Source organism: Piliocolobus tephrosceles, chromosome 16 (assembly GCF_002776525.5).
Source record: "Piliocolobus tephrosceles isolate RC106 chromosome 16, ASM277652v3, whole genome shotgun sequence".
Classification (NCBI taxonomy): domain Eukaryota; kingdom Metazoa; phylum Chordata; class Mammalia; order Primates; family Cercopithecidae; genus Piliocolobus; species Piliocolobus tephrosceles.
In genome coordinates, this window is record NC_045449.1 from 3880721 (window position 1) to 3897639 (window position 16919).

The 16919-nt window shown below is 44.2% G+C and overlaps 1 protein-coding gene across 3 annotated transcripts in view; it reads right to left on the reverse strand.

The window, feature by feature from the left end:
• ZZEF1 (zinc finger ZZ-type and EF-hand domain containing 1) overlaps positions 1 to 16919 on the reverse strand; it is a 141711-nt gene that overhangs the window by 86153 nt on the left and 38639 nt on the right. For all 3 annotated transcript variants that reach the window (XM_026449094.1, XM_026449095.1, XM_026449096.1), the window contains exons 7-12: positions 16034 to 16150; positions 14973 to 15151; positions 12320 to 12418; positions 6328 to 6419; positions 5536 to 5684; positions 19 to 130 (exon numbers count right to left, since the gene is read on the reverse strand). In XM_026449094.1, the coding sequence (XP_026304879.1) occupies positions 19 to 130; positions 5536 to 5684; positions 6328 to 6419; positions 12320 to 12418; positions 14973 to 15151; positions 16034 to 16150 (748 nt within the window). The remainder of the gene's footprint in view (positions 1 to 18; positions 131 to 5535; positions 5685 to 6327; positions 6420 to 12319; positions 12419 to 14972; positions 15152 to 16033; positions 16151 to 16919) is intronic.

Here is a 16919-nt window from a genome sequence, read left to right on the forward strand (position 1 = left end):
CGACTCACTAATGCTTACTTTGGCAACTCTGCACTGTTGCAGCTTCACATCTGCTTCATCCCATTCTTCTTCCAGTTCAAACCAGCCAATAGGATCATCCTCTCCAAGGTCATCAGATGAGCAACCAATCCTGTAAAGACAAGAGTAGTCACAAAACATTTTCTTATTCTGAAATTTCTCAAGGGTCTAACAAATAAGGTATCATCTAAGTGGCATGTAACTTGTATCTGTAGCCTGTCAGCGAACAACCGAGAGCTGAGTATGGTACCTGGTACCCTGTGAACACATGAGACAGTTGGTAGTATTGCCTTTCCATTGCTCAGTCTCCTTCTCTATGAACTGGGAACTACATCAGTCCCAAATATAATCTGGGAACTAAGGAGAAAGTCTGCTTCTCTAAATAACTGGTTCATCTGAAGAATGCGACAGGAAGTCGGGCCTCTTGAATGAGACACTCAGGAATAAGGCACGATGCAACAGCTGGCATGTGCTTCTGGAAGATGCCAGAAAAGAGGCAGGCTTGGTTTTCTTTCCCTAGGTCTGGCTAAGATGTTTATGACCAGCCTGGGGTTTGGGCCACTTGCAATAGCTGATGGGTAAAAGTTTGAAGGCTTTCAGATCCTGGAGCTAAAAAAAAAGAAAAATTTGGCCAGGCGCGGTGGCTCAAGCCTGTAATCCCAGCACTTTGGGAGGCCGAAACGGGTGAATCACAAGGTCAGGAGATCGAGACCATCCTGGCTAACACGGTGAAACCCCGTCTCTACTAAAAAATACAAAAAAACTAGCCAGGCGAGGTGGTGGGCGCCTATAGTCCCAGCTACTCGGGAGGCTGAAGCAGGAGAATGGCGTAAACCCAGGAGGTGGAGCTTGCAGTGAGCTGAGATCCGGCCACTGCACTCCAGCCTGGGCAACAGAGCAAGACTCCGTCTCAAAAAAAAAAAAAAAAGAAAAGAAAAAGAAAAACCCCAGCCTTCGTAGGCCTCAGTATTCTTGTCTGTTTCTTAAGAAGTCCTTTCAGAAAAACATTCTAGCCTTAAGGCTGAAGAGATACAACTATATGCCACTTCTTTTTAAAAGCTGAATGCTTAAATAATGCTTAAATGCTATTCCTTTTTCAGGAATTAAATAACTAAGAAGTGCCAGGAACAATGGCTCACACCTGTAAGCACTTTAGGAAGTTGAGGCGAGTGGATCACTTGAGGTCAGGAGTTTGAGACCAGTCTGGTAAACACGGTGAACCCCGTCTCTACTAAAAATACAAAAAATCAGCTAGGCGTGGTGGTACACACCTGTAATCTCAGCTACTCGGGAGGCTGAGGGAGGGGAATCACTTGAACCTGGGAGGCGGAGGTTTCAGTGAGCTGAGATCATGCCATTGCACTTCAGCCTGAGTGACAGAGCAAGTCTCCATCTCAAAAAAATATATGAATAAGGCCGGGCACGGTGGCTCACACCTGTAATCCCAGTACTTTGGGAGGCCTAGCCAGGCAGATCACCTGAAGTCAGGAATTCGAGACCAGCCTGACCAACATGAAGAAACCCCATCTCTACTAAAAATACAAAATTAGCCAGGCGTGGTGGCGCATGCCTGTAATCCCAGCCACTCGGGAGGCTGAAGTAGGGGAATCACTTGAACCCAGGAGGTGGAGGTTGCAGTGAGCCAAGATCGCACCACAGCACTCCAGCCTGGATAACAAGAGCGAAACTCCGCTTCCAAAAATAATAATAATAATAATAAATATATAAATAAATAAGAAGGAGAAAAAGAACAGTTTTTTTCAAGTAACATTCCTAAAACTTTCCACTATTCAGTCTGTGATATAGCCACCAAGCTGGTGACACATCAGTATTCTATATGGGTAAAACTACCAAAAAGAGGGAATTATGGCAAGAAGACAATCCAGAGTAAGTTCTGTAACAGAGAGAAAAAATGTCCCTTCTTTTTTTTTTTCTTTTTGAGATGGAGTCTCGCTCTGTCACCCAGGCTGGAGTGCAGTGGCACAATCTTGGCTCACTGCAACCTCCACCTCCCAGGTTCAAAAGATTCTCCTGCCTCAGCTTCCCAAGTAGCTGGGATTACAGGCACCTGCCACCACACCCAGCTAATTTTTTTGTATTTTTAGTAGAGATGGGGTTTCACCATCTTGGCCAGGCTGGTTTCTGACCTCAAGTCCTGACCTCAAATGATCCACCTGCCTCGGCCTTCCAAAGTGCTAGGATTACAGGCGTGAGCCACCGTGCCCGGCAAAATGTCCCTTCTTAACGTAAGTCTTTCTTGGCATAAACCTTTCATGATACAGTTAACCCTAATGGGAAATGGTATTCTCTTAACCCAAAACCATATTAATGAGTTTCATCAATATCATAAGCTTGAAGATTTTTTAATCTACTCTTTGCAATTTGTCAAGGAAATCTTCGAGATGCAGAAAGCTGGCAGGGTGTCAGAGAACAGAGAGAAGCAGTCTTGTTCCCTACACTGCACTACACAGTAGGCAAGATAGAAGAGTTGAATACCAGTCCTCTTACGTATGCACAGCACCAACTGCTGACCCTGGAGCATGCTGACTGACCAACACCTAACCAAGGGGATATGACCAAAAAAAAGGCAAAAAGAAAATGCATGCACATTCACATTTTGATTTCCAAACTGGAGAGGGACTGGTGAATATGTAGGCCAACAAAATCAGGATTTAAGAGTCATTCAGGCTGGAATCAGGAGCTAAAATCATTGAGAGAGAGGCGAATAGGCCTGTATTTAGGTTAAAAAAAATCATCCTGTGTAAGAACTATGCAAATTTCCTCATTACAGTATCTTTAGCACCTAGCATCAGGCCTGGCACATAGTAGACCTTGTTTAACAGCAGGTTTAGGGGAAATGACCTATTTTACTTTGTCCCAAGAGTAGGACATGGCTGCTTAAAACCCAGTATCATCTCTAGCTACTATTTAAAAAGAAAAGCAGTGTTTACAAAGGCATCCACATGTGATGGAAGGGAGATTTCAGGAGTGAAGGACATTTGTTCAGATCCATTAGAGGGCTGAAATGAAGGCCACGGAAGAGACATGACAAATGTGGATTTCAACTGAACAGCTTCTGGTTCCTGAAGTGTCTGATACGTGGTGAGTTTTCCATCAACAGTATTGTAGACAGGTTGATCGAGCCTTTGTCAGGAATGCTGCTAAAGGAATTGCAGCAAGAAGAGCGACTCATTCTGGATCCTTACGATTTCAAGTATGGTCCAGGGACAGGTAGCATCTGAATCCCCTGAGGGCCTGTCAGAAATCTAAGCCTCAGACCCCAGCCAGAGCCCCTAACTCAGAATGTGCATTTTCACAAATTCCCTGGCTGATGTGTATGCACACTGAAGCTCAAGTGGCACTGCAATGGATGGTATTTAAAGACTTCTATTAATACCAGCAATCCATTATCCATGAACTAATGTAAGCAAGTTCAGGGTTTCAGCTCCTTGAGTTTTGTTGTTGTTGTTGTTTTCTTGTTTTAGCTCCTTGAATTTTAACTTACTAATAGCAACAAGGGAGGTAACCTTCTCCAAGGGGGCACCAGTGGCTACATCCGACAGATCCACTTTTAGACTTTATCTTCTGACTTCTGGGTAACATCTGACACCACCGCCCATTCCCTCAAACATTATTTTCCCTTGGCTTCATGAGGACACAGCTTTCCTTCATGAGGCCTTGGCTTTCCTGCTGCTTGTCTGGCTGAGTTTTCCTTGTTGCCCCTTAAAGCCTGGTGTGTCTCTTATTGACCTAAGTTCTCTTCTCTTCTCAGTTCACACACTCTTGCAGAATGATCTCTTCCATTTCTACATTTTATCTATCTATCTATCTATCTATCTATCTATCTATCTATCTATCTATCTATCTATCTATCTATCTATTTTTAAGGCAGGATCTCACTGTCACCCAGGCAGGAGTGCAGTGGCGTGAAGATAGTTCACTGCAGCCTCAACCTCCAGGGCTCAAGGGATCCTCCCGCCTCAGCCTTACAAGTAACTGGGACTACAGGCACGAGATACCATGCCCAGCAAATTTTTATGTTTTTTTTAGAGACGGGGTCTCACTATGTTGCCCAGGCTGGTCTCAATCCCCTGGGCTCAAAATCCACCTACCCTGGCCTACCAAAATGCTGGCATTACATGCATATGCCACTGCACTTGGCCTATTTCTACATTTTAAATTATTGTTTAAATGCCTCTCATATCTGTACCTTCAGCACAAACTCCTCTTCCTGGTTCCTGACCTGTTTATCCAATTGGCTACCGAACACCTCAGAGGTTTCTCAGAACTTCAAATTCAGCAGAACAAAATCTGAGCTCATCATCTTCCCCACAGACCTGTTTTTCCCCAGGGTAAGAAAGGCACTACCAATTTCCCCACCTGCTCAAGCCAAAAGCCAGGATTCACTGCTGACGAAGCTTTTTTCCCTCTCCTGCTCTACGTTCAGTCAATCACCAGGTCCTGTCACTTCTCCCTTCTAAGTGGTCTCTCGGTCCACATCTCTCCACTGCTGCTGCTGCTCTAGCAGGGGTCACCCACACCTCTGGCTTCCTAGGTAAGAAGTGACAACCTCCTCCCAGCCCAGCTGCCTCCAGACTTGCTCTCTTCCAGTCCTCACTACACACAACACGATCCTGAGCAGTGCTTCTGCAACACGCAGTTGAGCTCCTCGCTTTTCTGGAAATGCCCCAACACATCCCCCCGGCATGCCCCTCACACAATGCTTTCAGGCTATAGAAACAGAGACAAAGCCCTGAAGGCCCTGCCCCTTCCCAGCTCTCCAGCTGCATCTCTCACCACCCTCCCTCCAACTATCCCTCAGCAACGCGGGACCTGCCCATTGCTTCAATGTGCCATGCTTCACCTCTGGGCCCATGAAGCTGCCCTCTCTGCTTAGGACATTCTCCTTCCAGTGGCCGATCAACTCCAACTCATCCTTCATAAACAGCATAACAACACGTGCTCTAGAAAGATGTCTCTGATCAGGAGAGCCGCTCTGCCCTGTGTCCCCACAGCGCCTTTTCTCCCCTACAGAACCTTCATAACGCTGTTGATACTGCAAGTTTTCTGACCTGTCTTCTGAACTAAACAGTAAGCTATACGAAGCAAGAACTATGCCAACTTCCTCATTACAGTATCTTTAGCACCTAGCATCAGGCCTGGCACATAGTAGGTACTTAAGAAACATTTTTATGAAAAGCAGGAATGGGAGAAGAGGGGTTGGGGAATGGCTTGCAGATCGCAGGCACAGATGGATCATTACCCAGCCACTGTGAAGATTTGTGCCTCTGGTCACAAAAGGGACTGAATAACAGGCTATGAACAAATGAACATACACATCTTCAGATATGCTGCTAGAAAGCAATAAATGCTTAAGGACACTGAGATGGATTACTGGGACTTTTTCTATAAAGACAAGAAAGCATAGTTCACCAATGAGCATGAATACATTCTTATTAACTACAAAGACTTTCGTTCTGTAGATCTTTGTTCCACAAAAATTTTTTACCTTCTTACCTGCTTTTTACAAATTGCCTGAGCTCCTGAAGCTTCCATTTGTCATATTTTTCAAACCTTTTGAAGTGTTCTTCTGCACAAAATTTATCAGAAGATGAGTTATAAGCAAATACCAATCCACACTGGGCACCAATGCCACCACGTCGAACCTGGAAACAGAGATTAGGATGAAGTCTATCAAAGAGGCAAAAGTTCTGTGACCGTTTTGTTTCCAGCATGGTTAAATTCAAACAGGTTAAAGCAAAATGAGACCAATGAACAAAATTTCAAATATATTAAGCCCTGAAAAAATACGAAAGCTGTTTCCCAAGAAATGTTCCTTAACTTTCTCAAACCTTATATTCTCACCATTTCAAAGACTTTACAATCTATCCATCTTTGTGTCCCTGCCCTCTGCTACAGGTCTGACACAGAGTAAGTAATCATTAAATGTTCAATGAAAAACCAAGGACATGGTCAGCCATAGGTCTGACTTAAAAAAAAAAAAAAAAAAAAGCAAAACACCAACGACGTAGACTTCTGAAATGTAATAAAAGGTAATATTCAATAGTAACTTAATTGTACATGGAAAAATAACTAAAACAGTATAACTGGATTTTTTATAACACAAAGACTAAATGCATGAGGTGATGGATAGTTCATCCTCATTCTCTGTATGATTATTTCACTTTGTAAGCCTAAATCAAAACATCTCATGTACCCCACAAATATATATACCCACTATGTACCCACAAAAATTAAAAACAAAACAAAAGTAGTAACATGGCTTAAAGAAGGTAGCACACGAATTACCATAATTCTTATCTGTGTAACTTGGAAGGCAGATTCAGTTCCGGTAGAAAAAATAGTGCTGGCTCTCGTTTTTCCAGTCTCTGTAAGAAAACCTGAAAAAAGGAAAAACTCAAGTTAGGGAACTAACCCATTTTTATAGCCCTAAGAACTAAGATTAACAAAAACAAACCATATCCTTTGAGGCGGTGGAGGGGGGGAGGGGTAACTGGTCTGATATCTTCATGAAAATTAGAGAAAAAATTTCCTCTTTGGACAGAGGTAACCCCAATGATAAGCCCGTAGGCAAGCAGAGAACTGACCAGGTATGACTTTCTCAGGGCACAATTTCTTCCACCTCACTGGTAGCCCTGCTCTGAGGTAACAATAAGAAAATCAATGTTTATAAAACATTTAGGCCAAAGTGACAAAAGACTGCACAATCGTCTTCCTGAGCCACACCTACAACCATGGTTGATGGCTGGCTGGGCTGATGAAGCCTACTGGCTAAGAGGCTGAGAAAGGGATTAGTTAGCTTCTACAACACTTTGTCAGGAAAGTTTACAAAATGCTTTGAAATGGGGGGAAAATAAAAAAAGAATCACTGGGTGTCCTAGCCAACCCGCTCTTTGGGTCATCTCTGCCTTTTATGGCCTCTAAGCCATTTTACAGCTCTGTAAGTTATAGAATACTGGTAGTGATGCACGGGATTCCTGTCCACAGAACTAAACACTGGGTTCTGTGGAAATGTTGCTATTATTCCTTATGGATACTGATCAATATTATATCTATTTGTAAAATGACTGTAGCATTCCTATTAGTCTATATGTATTTTGTGAATTCTCCTTAGAAATGTTTGTAACATCTTACTGGTTCCCTCATTAATTGAGCTAAATAAAAAGTCTGGGCCAGGCGCAGCAGCTCATGCCTGTAATCCCAGCACTTTAGGAGGCTGAGGCCGGCCGGTGGATCACTTGAGCCTGGGAGTTCAAAACCAGCCTGGACAGCATGGTGAGACCCCATTTCTACCAAAAACAAAACAAAACAAAACAAAACAAAAAAATCAAGGCGGTTGTGGTGGCTCACACCTGTAATCCCAGCACTTTGGCAGTCTGAGGCAGGCAGTTCACTTGAGGTCAGGAGTTCGAGACCAGCCTGGCCAACATGGTGAAAACCCCATCTCTACGAAAACCACAAAATTTGCTGGGCATGGTGGCACACACTTATAATCCCAGCTACTCAGGAGGATGAAACAGGAGAATCACCTGAACCTAGGAGGCAGAGGTTGCAGTAAGCCAAGATCACACCATTGCACTCCAGCTAGCCTAGGTGACAGAGTGAGACTCCATCTCAAAAAAAAAAAAAAAAAAAACATTCAGCCAGGCATGGTGGTGGTGCACACCTGTAATCCTAGCTACTTGGGAGGCCGGGGTGGGAGATCGCTTGAGCCCGAGAGGTGGAGGTTGCAGTGAGCTATTATCACAACACTACACTCCAGTCTGGGCAGCAGAGTGAGATCCTGTCTCAAATGAATGAATGAATAAATAAATTAAAGTAAATACATTAAAAGTATGCCATGTGTTCACTTGTATTTGTATGACAGTCACTATTTTCCTTTTTTGATTGTTGGTAATTATCCTTTAACAACTCACGAAAAAATCTTCTGCTAGATCCAAGGCTGCCTTTCTCTTTCAAACTTCTGTAAATGATATAACTCAGCATTAAATAGGCTTTTTTTTCTGGGACTCTGAATTGTTCTCAACAATTCTGCCTATCAAAATGACAACATTAAAACCAATTTCATGTTTCCTATTTCATTACATTGAGTTCAAGAAAACAAAAATTTATAAAGACAATGTGCAAAATGTGTCACCAAAACTAAGAAAATTAAATCCAAAGGAATCTTTTCTAATTCACACAGGAGCTATATGATCTAATTCTATGAAAGAGCAATTCTATAGGCAATTTTAAGAATCCATATTACCAAAAATTCACACAACTCTAACAGTAATACTGAAACTATCCCAATTATTGAACTTTCACCTTTCCCCAGAGGTCTGGGTATCTCTATTTAAAATAAATCTGTGTAAAGGCTAAAGTACTGTCTAAAAGTTAAATGATAAATCAGCAATCTTAATTAGTCTCAATGTAGTAGCAGAAGCAATAATTTAAGTCAACAGAATCAGACAGACTCCTTTAAAATAACATTGCCACCAAATATGCATTTACATTTTTTCAGAAAGGCAAAACAAAAACAAAACCTTAAAAAAATAAGTAAAACTTCTGTGCTTCCTTTTCTTGGTAAGAAACCAGCTCACGGGTTTTTTTTCATTTTTCACTTTTGTTTTTTAGACACAGGGTCTTGGTCTGCTGCCCAGGCTGGAGTGCAGTGGTGCGATCATAGCTCACTGTGGCCTTAAACTCCTGGGCTCAAACAATCCTCCTGCCTCAGTCTAAGTAGGCCCACAGGCACACACCACCATGCCCAGCAATTTTTTTTTTATTTTTTGTAGTGACTGGGTCTCACTATGTTGCCCAGACTGGTCTCAAACTGTTGGCCTCAGGCAATCCTTCCACCTCTGCCTCTCAAAGTGTTGAGGTTATAGGCATGAGCCACTGTGCCACTCTTTTGAGACAGAGTTTCGCTCTTGTCACCCAGGTGGGAGTGCAATGGGGCAATCTCAGCTCACTGCAACCTCTGCCTGCCAGGTTCAAGCAATTCTCCTGCCTCAGCCTCCCAAGTAGCTGGGACAAGTGCCTGCCACCATGCCTGGCTAATATTTCTATTGTTAGTAGAGATGGGGTTTCACCACGTTGGCCAGGCTGTTCTCGAACTCCTGACCTCAGGTGATCCGCCTGCTTCGGCCTCCCTAAGTGCTGGGATTACAGGTGTGAGCCACTGCACCCGGCTGAACTGTGGTATTTTAAATCTACAAGTTTTGACACCCTGACCTCCACTTGCCAAATTTATTCTTTTTAGATGACAGGGGAAAAAAATAACCAATTAGATGTAAAGGATTTAATAAATCTACCACTTCTGTTCCTATCAGTAGCATTCAGTATTCCTTTAAAATACCAGATCAAGTGACAGTGGTGACTGCCAGGAACGTTAGCCCCTGAAGTATCAGCGTTTGAGTTCTCTGGGCATTCTGCGGGCCCTGCAGTGGCACTTGTCCAAAAATGGTACTTCCCCACAGTTGGAGAACCAGACGTGTACCCATGAGAAGAGCTTTTACTCCAACAAGGGGAAGAAAAAATCACCCCCAAACCCAACAGCTCTGGCCATGAGTACTTTCCTCTTTTTTTTTTTTTTTTTTTGAGACGGAGTCTTGCTCTGTCACCCAGGCTGGAGTGCAGTGGCCGGTTCTCAGCTCACTGCAAGCTCCACCTCCCGGGTTTACGCCATTCTCCTGCCTCAGCCTCCAAGTAGCTGGGACGACAGGCACCCGCCACCTCGCCCGGCTAGTTTTTTTTTTTTGTATTTTTTAGTAGAGATGGGGTTTCACCGTGTTAGCCAGGATGGTCTCGATCCCCTGACCTCGTGATCTGCCCGTCTCGGCCTCCCAAAGTGCTGGGATTACAGGCTTGAGCCACCGCGCCTGGCCGAGTACTTTCCTCTTGTCCGTCTCTTAAGGGTTACTTTTTGCAGTGCAGCAAGAGAAACCAACACCAAACCTGAGTTACAAGCAGCAGATAGTGATGGCTGGAGGGAGGAAGCAGGAGGAACCCAGTGCTCCCCACATCCATTCACATCCCACCCTTGTGCTTCTCAGGCACGTGGCAAAAAGAGCAAATCCACAGACTACAGCTAGATTTTTAAAACCCACTCAATCTAAGGAGGGGAAAAAGCAGGAAGGAGAACTGGGTAGGTAAAAGACACAGGGAGAATAACAAAATATTCAAATCAGACCAGGCACAAGAGCTGGCAAAATCTACTACCAGGAGAAATGCCCATGAATAGTGTTAGAAATCCACATTCAGCCAGGCGCCATGGCTCACAAGGTCAGGAGATCGAGACCATCCTGGCTAACATGGTGAAACCCCGTCTCTACTAAAAATAAAAAAAATGAGCCGGGCGCAGTGGCGGGTGCCTGTAGTCCCAGCTACTTGGGAGGCTGAGGCAGGAGAATGGCGTGAACCTGGGAGGTGGAGGATGCTGTGAGCTGAGATCGCGCCACTGCACTCCAGCCTGGGCGACACAGTGAGACCCCGTCTCAAAAAAACAAATAAGGAAAGAAAGAAAGAAAGAAAAAATGCACATCCTCACATGCTCCAGGAACAAAAATTCCAAATCTTCAGCACGTGAAGGAAAAACGCAGAGGTCCTTCGGCAGGGTGGGCTTGGCTTTCTTGGGCGAGGGGAAGGGACAGGAACAAGGAGTTAACACCACCTCCTCCCAGCCCCACCCACTTTGGATAGCAGGAGCCTCACAGCCAGCCATGGCCTTCAGTATGGCTGGAGATGGATGCAGTAAAGAAAACGTTTCTGCAGAGGCTGAGCTGCTCAGGGAAGACAGTAGGGAAACAATCTGGTTTAAGCATCTACTGCTGAAGAGGAGCATTGAGGAGAGGAGGCGCAGCTGGGAAAAGCCTGTTCTCCCAGGGTCTGGACTCCACGAGTGCTGAGAATGAATACAGGAAACAGGACAGAGAAAAGGCAACCACTGAGAATATAGGAGGACGCACTGCTGAGAGGAAAGCCGAGGAGAACCAGACACAAAGCAGCAAGGCCAGTCCCTTTCAATGTCTGATCATTGCTGGAACATTCCACTTCCTCTAGTGAATCAGCAAGATTCAAATTGGTCCAGTGAGGGAAAAAGGGACACAGAGGACAATAACGAGGCGGCCAACAAGATGGATGAGAAAGAGACTCACAAACACTTCATCACGAGATAAGGAAGGAGCCTCCAGCAAAGATGAAAAGCACATCAGCAATTATTATGTTGACACTAGGAAAAGTGAGGCTTCCTCTAGACACTCAAATACTGGATCAGCTATATCTAGAAATACCCTTCTGTGTTTTGTTTTGTTTTTTTGAAACAGAGTCTCGCTCTGTCACCCAGGCTGAAAGGCAGAGGCGGGATCTCAGTTCACTGCAACCTCTACCACCCGGATTCAAGCGATTCTCATGCCTCAGCCTCCCAAGTAGTTGGAATTACAGGCGCCCTGCCACCACAACAGGCTAATTTTTGTAGTTTTTTATTAGAAATGGGGTTTCACCATGTTGGCGAGGCTGGTCTTGAACTCCTGGCCCCAAGTGATCCTCCTGCCTCGGCCTCCCAAAGCGCTGGGATTATAGGCGTGAGTCACTGCACCCGGCCTGGAAATACCCTTCTTAAACAATGTTTTCAGTCAGTAGTGAAGGGCTACTGACCTGCTGTAGCACCTACTACCTGAAGATAACACAATGGAAAGACAACTGGAACTGAAAAATCAATTAAAAAAAAAAACAGGCCGGGCGCGGTGGCTCAAGCCTGTAATCCCAGCACTTTGGGAGGCCGAGACGGGCGGATCACGAGGTCAGGACATCGAGACCATCCTGGCTAACACGGTGAAACCCCATCTCTACTAAAAATACAAAAAACTAGTCGGGCGAGGTGGCGGGCGCCTGTAGTCCCAGCTACTCGGGAGGCTGAGGCAGGAGAATGGTGTCAACCCGGGAGGTGGAGCTTGCAGTGAGCTGAGATCCGGCTACTGCACTCCAGCCTGGGCAACAGAGAGAGACTCCCTTTCAAAAAGAAACAAAACAAAAAAACAGTAACTTTTTATATTCCAAGAGAAAGAATCCTTGCTTTTCAAAACTTCAGGCTCTCAAATACCTTTAAGTTGTTATAGGTCATTGACACCTAGGCAGATTACAACTACACCACACAAATTGTTCAGGAACCGCTGCCAACTGAGAAACAACCTAAAGTTGAAGACTGCATGCCTCGGACATTTCAAAGCCCAGAGTGTGCTTTCACACAGCCGACTCCTGTCTATCGAGCACACTAGAGACAGACAGACCCACCACTCACCATCCCTTGTCCATGGTTCAACAAGGAGGTTTTCGGGTCCAGACTTATCTTCTTTTCCTTTGACATCACACGCCTGAAGAGTCAACTGGAGAGGTTTACCTGACCAAAGAAAAGGAAAAGCAAGCTTTAAGCCAAAATATGAAGAACTGGAAACTAGCACACCTATGTGTGGAAACAGAGTCCTGTGGCTACTCAAGACTGCCAACTAAAAATCTCCCTGTTTAAAAGCTGAAATAGAGCAGCAATATTAGACAAAAGTTGACACCATCCCTTTGTGCTTTCCTGAAAGAGACAAAGTACAGCTATGTCCCTGAGTGATCCCAAGGACAGCTTTCTAGAACAATCATTGTTTTGAAAAAAGGACATTATAAGATACAGGTTGATAGCACAGATGGAACATATTTGGGGGAGGGGGGGTGATTCCTAAGATACTGCTTTGGAGCCAATAATTAACTTTATTACAATTGCATTTAAATATAAAATATTTTAGGTCTTGTTTCTTTAAATCATCTCTTCAGGCAAAATTTTTTTGTTTCAAGAATTAGAAAAATCGGCCGGGCGCGGTGGCTCACGCCTGTAATGCCAGCACTTTGGGAGGCCGAGGCGGGCGGATCACAAGGTCAGGAGATTGAGACCATCCTGGCTAAGACGGTGAAACCCCGTCTCTGCTAAAAATACAAAAAATTAGCCAGGCGTGTTGGCAGGCGCCTGTAGTCCCCGCTACTTGGGAGGCTGAGACAGGAGAATGGCATGAACCCGGGAGGCGGAGCTTGCAGTGAGCCGAGATCGCGCCACTGCACTCCAGCCTGGGTGATGAGCAAGACTCCATCGCAAAAAAAAAAAAAAAAAAAAAAAAAGAATTAGAAAAATCAACTTTTTCAGAACCCTTGGCTTTGGCAAAAAAAATATATTTATATATATACATATAAATCATCTTTTGCGATGATGATCTGAAAATGTTTTCCTTTTGTTTTAATAACATAATGAACACCCGTTCACCTATGATGTGACCTAGAACTAGAACATTACCCCATTCCTTCCTATCCACTGCTCCCTGCCTGAACAACCATCAATCTAAATTCTATTCAGCTTCCAGACACTACCTGCTATCCCTTCTACCCAGACATGCCTGCTCTGGGCTGTTCACCGGGGCAACCCCCAACCACCTAGGAAAATAACTTTTCAAAATTTAGGGAGGAAACTAGATTTATAGGACATCAATTGTCTAACTTTAAAATTTAAACAGGCAAAAGAAAAAAAAAATAAACAGGCTGGGCGTCGTGGCTCATGCCTGTAAATCCCAGCATTTTGGAAGGCTGAGGTGGGAGGACTGCTTGAGTCCAGGAGTTTGAGACCAGCATGGTCAACACTGGGAGAGCTCATTTCTAAAAAAAAATGTTTTTAATTAGCCAGGTGTGGTGGCGCATGCCTATAGTCCCAGCTACTCAGGAAGCTGAGGCAAGAGGATCACTTGAACCTGGGAGGTGGAGGTCTCAGTGTGCTGAGATTATGCCACTGCACTCCAATCTGGGTGACAGAGCAGGACTCTGTCTCAAAAAATAAATAAATAAATAAAATAAAATAAAAAATAACATACAAAGAAGCCATTAAGTCAGTCATATTAAGACAAAGGTAGAAACGTCATAGCAGGGGCCAGGTGAGGTAGCTCACACCTGTAGTTCCAGGATTTTAAGAGGCCAAGGTGGGAGGACTGCTTCAGCCTAGGAGACCAGCTTAGGCAACATAGTGAGACCCAATCTCTACAAAAAATTTAAAAAATTAACCAGGTATGCTGGCATGCACCTGTGGTCCCAGGTACCTGGCAGAATGATGCTGGAGGATCACTTGAGCCTGGGAGGTCAAGGCTGCAGTGAGCTGTGATCATGCCACTGCACTCCAATCTGTGCAACACAGAAAGACACTCTCTCTCGAAATAAATAAGTAAATAAGTAAAATGGCAGAAATATCACTGTAATATTGCAAACAGGATGAGATCCAATACCATATACTGTGGAGTCCAGGAAAGCTGCACTCTCAAGAGGAAGTGCTGCACTGCAGTCCTTTGGGAGTAACTTTATGGGCTCCTGTGTTGAAAAGGACGATAAGGCCCCATCCTGGTTTAGCAGAAAAGTGCTCATAGGAATTACTGCTGGGCCCAAGAGGGGAAAGCGGTGGCAGACAGGTGTCCAAATCCTTCAGAGCAGCTATCATGGGAATGCAGAGGGATGCATTCTAAGACAAAGATTCCTTTGCACCGTATCTTGGCTAGCTTCCTCCCTCCGACAGGTAAGAACTACTCCAACCCTGTTGGCCTACACAATGAGACACTTCAGTACTTTACCAAAGATGGTTGTATTCAAATGGCCACCAGACCTGAGTAATTCTGCAAGCAGATTGTGGGAGCACAGCCTTGTGGACACCCAAGTGTCCTCTTCTGGTAATACTGCCACCACAGAAATGAACCAAAATCCCCCTTCTCCCTGCCAATCCTAGTAAGGTCTGATACTCAGAGGATATGCTCATCCAGGAATCATGGTGTAACTATAACAACCCAAAAAGATGAGAAGATATCAGAAGGTCACATAGCAAAGAACGGCTTTATGATTTGTCCACCGTTGACATTTCCATCACCCCCATGTTTTACCATATTTACCATATTTGAGGAGCAGGTTCTGTCTGACTGACGCCATGGACAGGATGAGGGATGAGGCATCATATTGTGTATCCAGATGGTCAGTGATGGTGCATAGAGAGCTCATCACTTTGGCAACACTTCCTCTTGCGAGTGCAAAAGCCAGAAGAGTCAGTTCTACCTCTGGGGTAGAACAGCAGCTATAAGCAAAGAGCAAAAACTTTTCACTTCTTAAAAACATGAAAAAATCCAGGTGGCTCAAACCCCATGGAAGTGATCACCACAAGTAACATTAACCTGCCATATGCTTTCTACAGGTTTATCAGAAATATTTTTCAAAATACCTTAAGATATCCTAAGGAAAAATTAAATCAATCCAGAGAGCCAGAGAATGAAAGCCTCACTTTTATAACCTTTAATCTTTAAATATTAAATAATACCAACAAGCTACTCTAATAAGCCTCTGCTATTAAGAAGCCTTGGGTAATGAGTTGACTTGGCCAGAGAGTTGAGGGTTTATGCTTGAAGTACCAAAAATGTATTACACTGAATCATACTTCTTTGCCTTTAATTTAAACACATTACACTGAAACATTAAAAGCTGTCTAGATGGCTCAGGGACTGTTTTGTCCTCTAATGCAGTAATGTCCTCAGGGCTCACTGAGGCAGAACTGAGGGTCCCCACATAAAGCAGTCTCCTCTATCAAGCTATCCAGGCGCCTTTTCCCAGTTCTACAGGTAATCAGGCTCCCTGGACCTGCATGTGAAGGTCAGCAGGTTCTGAGTGAGGGAAGGCTATGCCAGTTGGACTTTGAGACTTCTGTTCTATCAGAATCACAGGACTACTCCCCTCGGGCCCTGCAACACCCGTCCCCCGCCTCCCCAATTCTTCAGGTCAGGTGATACCGCTAAATAATGGAGTTTAGATGAGTGAACTATTATGTCACCTTCTCTTTAGCTACTAAAAAGCAAACATTTTTAGCGGTGATGGTTAAAAGATTAACATATATTTTTTAAAGACTTAACAAGCATATATGCACTCCATTCCTCACAGAGTTTACCCTCATCAGCCTTGATTTTACCTAGTTATCCTTATGAGGAAACTGTCCACTTCCTCCAGCACATTAGGAGAGAGGAAAGTTGAGAAATCTGTAGATCCCGGTGAGAGAGAGAGTGGAGGCATGTGCCGCAGTGCCTTCCTAGAAGAGGAAAATGTAAAATCAGAAAACCAGACTGAATTTAGACAAAAAATAAACTGTTACAAGCTTGTTTTGACTAATCCCTTATAAACAGACAGTGTTCCCACAGAGAAGCTGGCACACAATATAAACTGGCCCCTTTTTTGTTTTGTTTTGTTTTGTTGTGTTGTGTTTGAGACGGAATCTCCCTCTGTCATCCAGGATGGAGTGCAGTGGCACGATCTCGGTTCACTGCAACCTCCACCTCCCACGTTCAAGCTATTCTCCTGCCTCACCCTCCTGGGTAGCTAGGATTACAGGAGCCTGCCACCAAGCCCGGCTAATTTTTTTGTATTTTTAGTAGAGATGGGGTTTCACCATCTTGGCCAGGCTGGGCTTGAACTTGTGACCTCGTGATCTACCCGCCTCAGCCTCCCAAAGTGCTGGGATTATAGGCATAAGTCGCCGTGCCTGGCCTAAACTAGCTCTTTTTGCCCAGGAGTCATAGTGCTAAGTAGTTTGATAGGGTTTTGTGTTTCTTTCTTTCTTTCTTTCTTTTAGGAGTTCTACTTCCCTCTGTGGAATAAAGCTTATTCAACTCTCTGGAATCCAGCTTTCATGTTAAGTAGTGTTAGAAAAACTGACCCAAGAGGCAGAGCAGCTTGTGGCTCAGTAGAAAATTTATTTTATAATTTGTTCAGCAGCAATAGAAAAAAAAACAAGAAAATTGTATACCTAGGATCTGAAGATCTATGGTATCTAAAGAGGTGTCATGAATGTCATGTTTTCC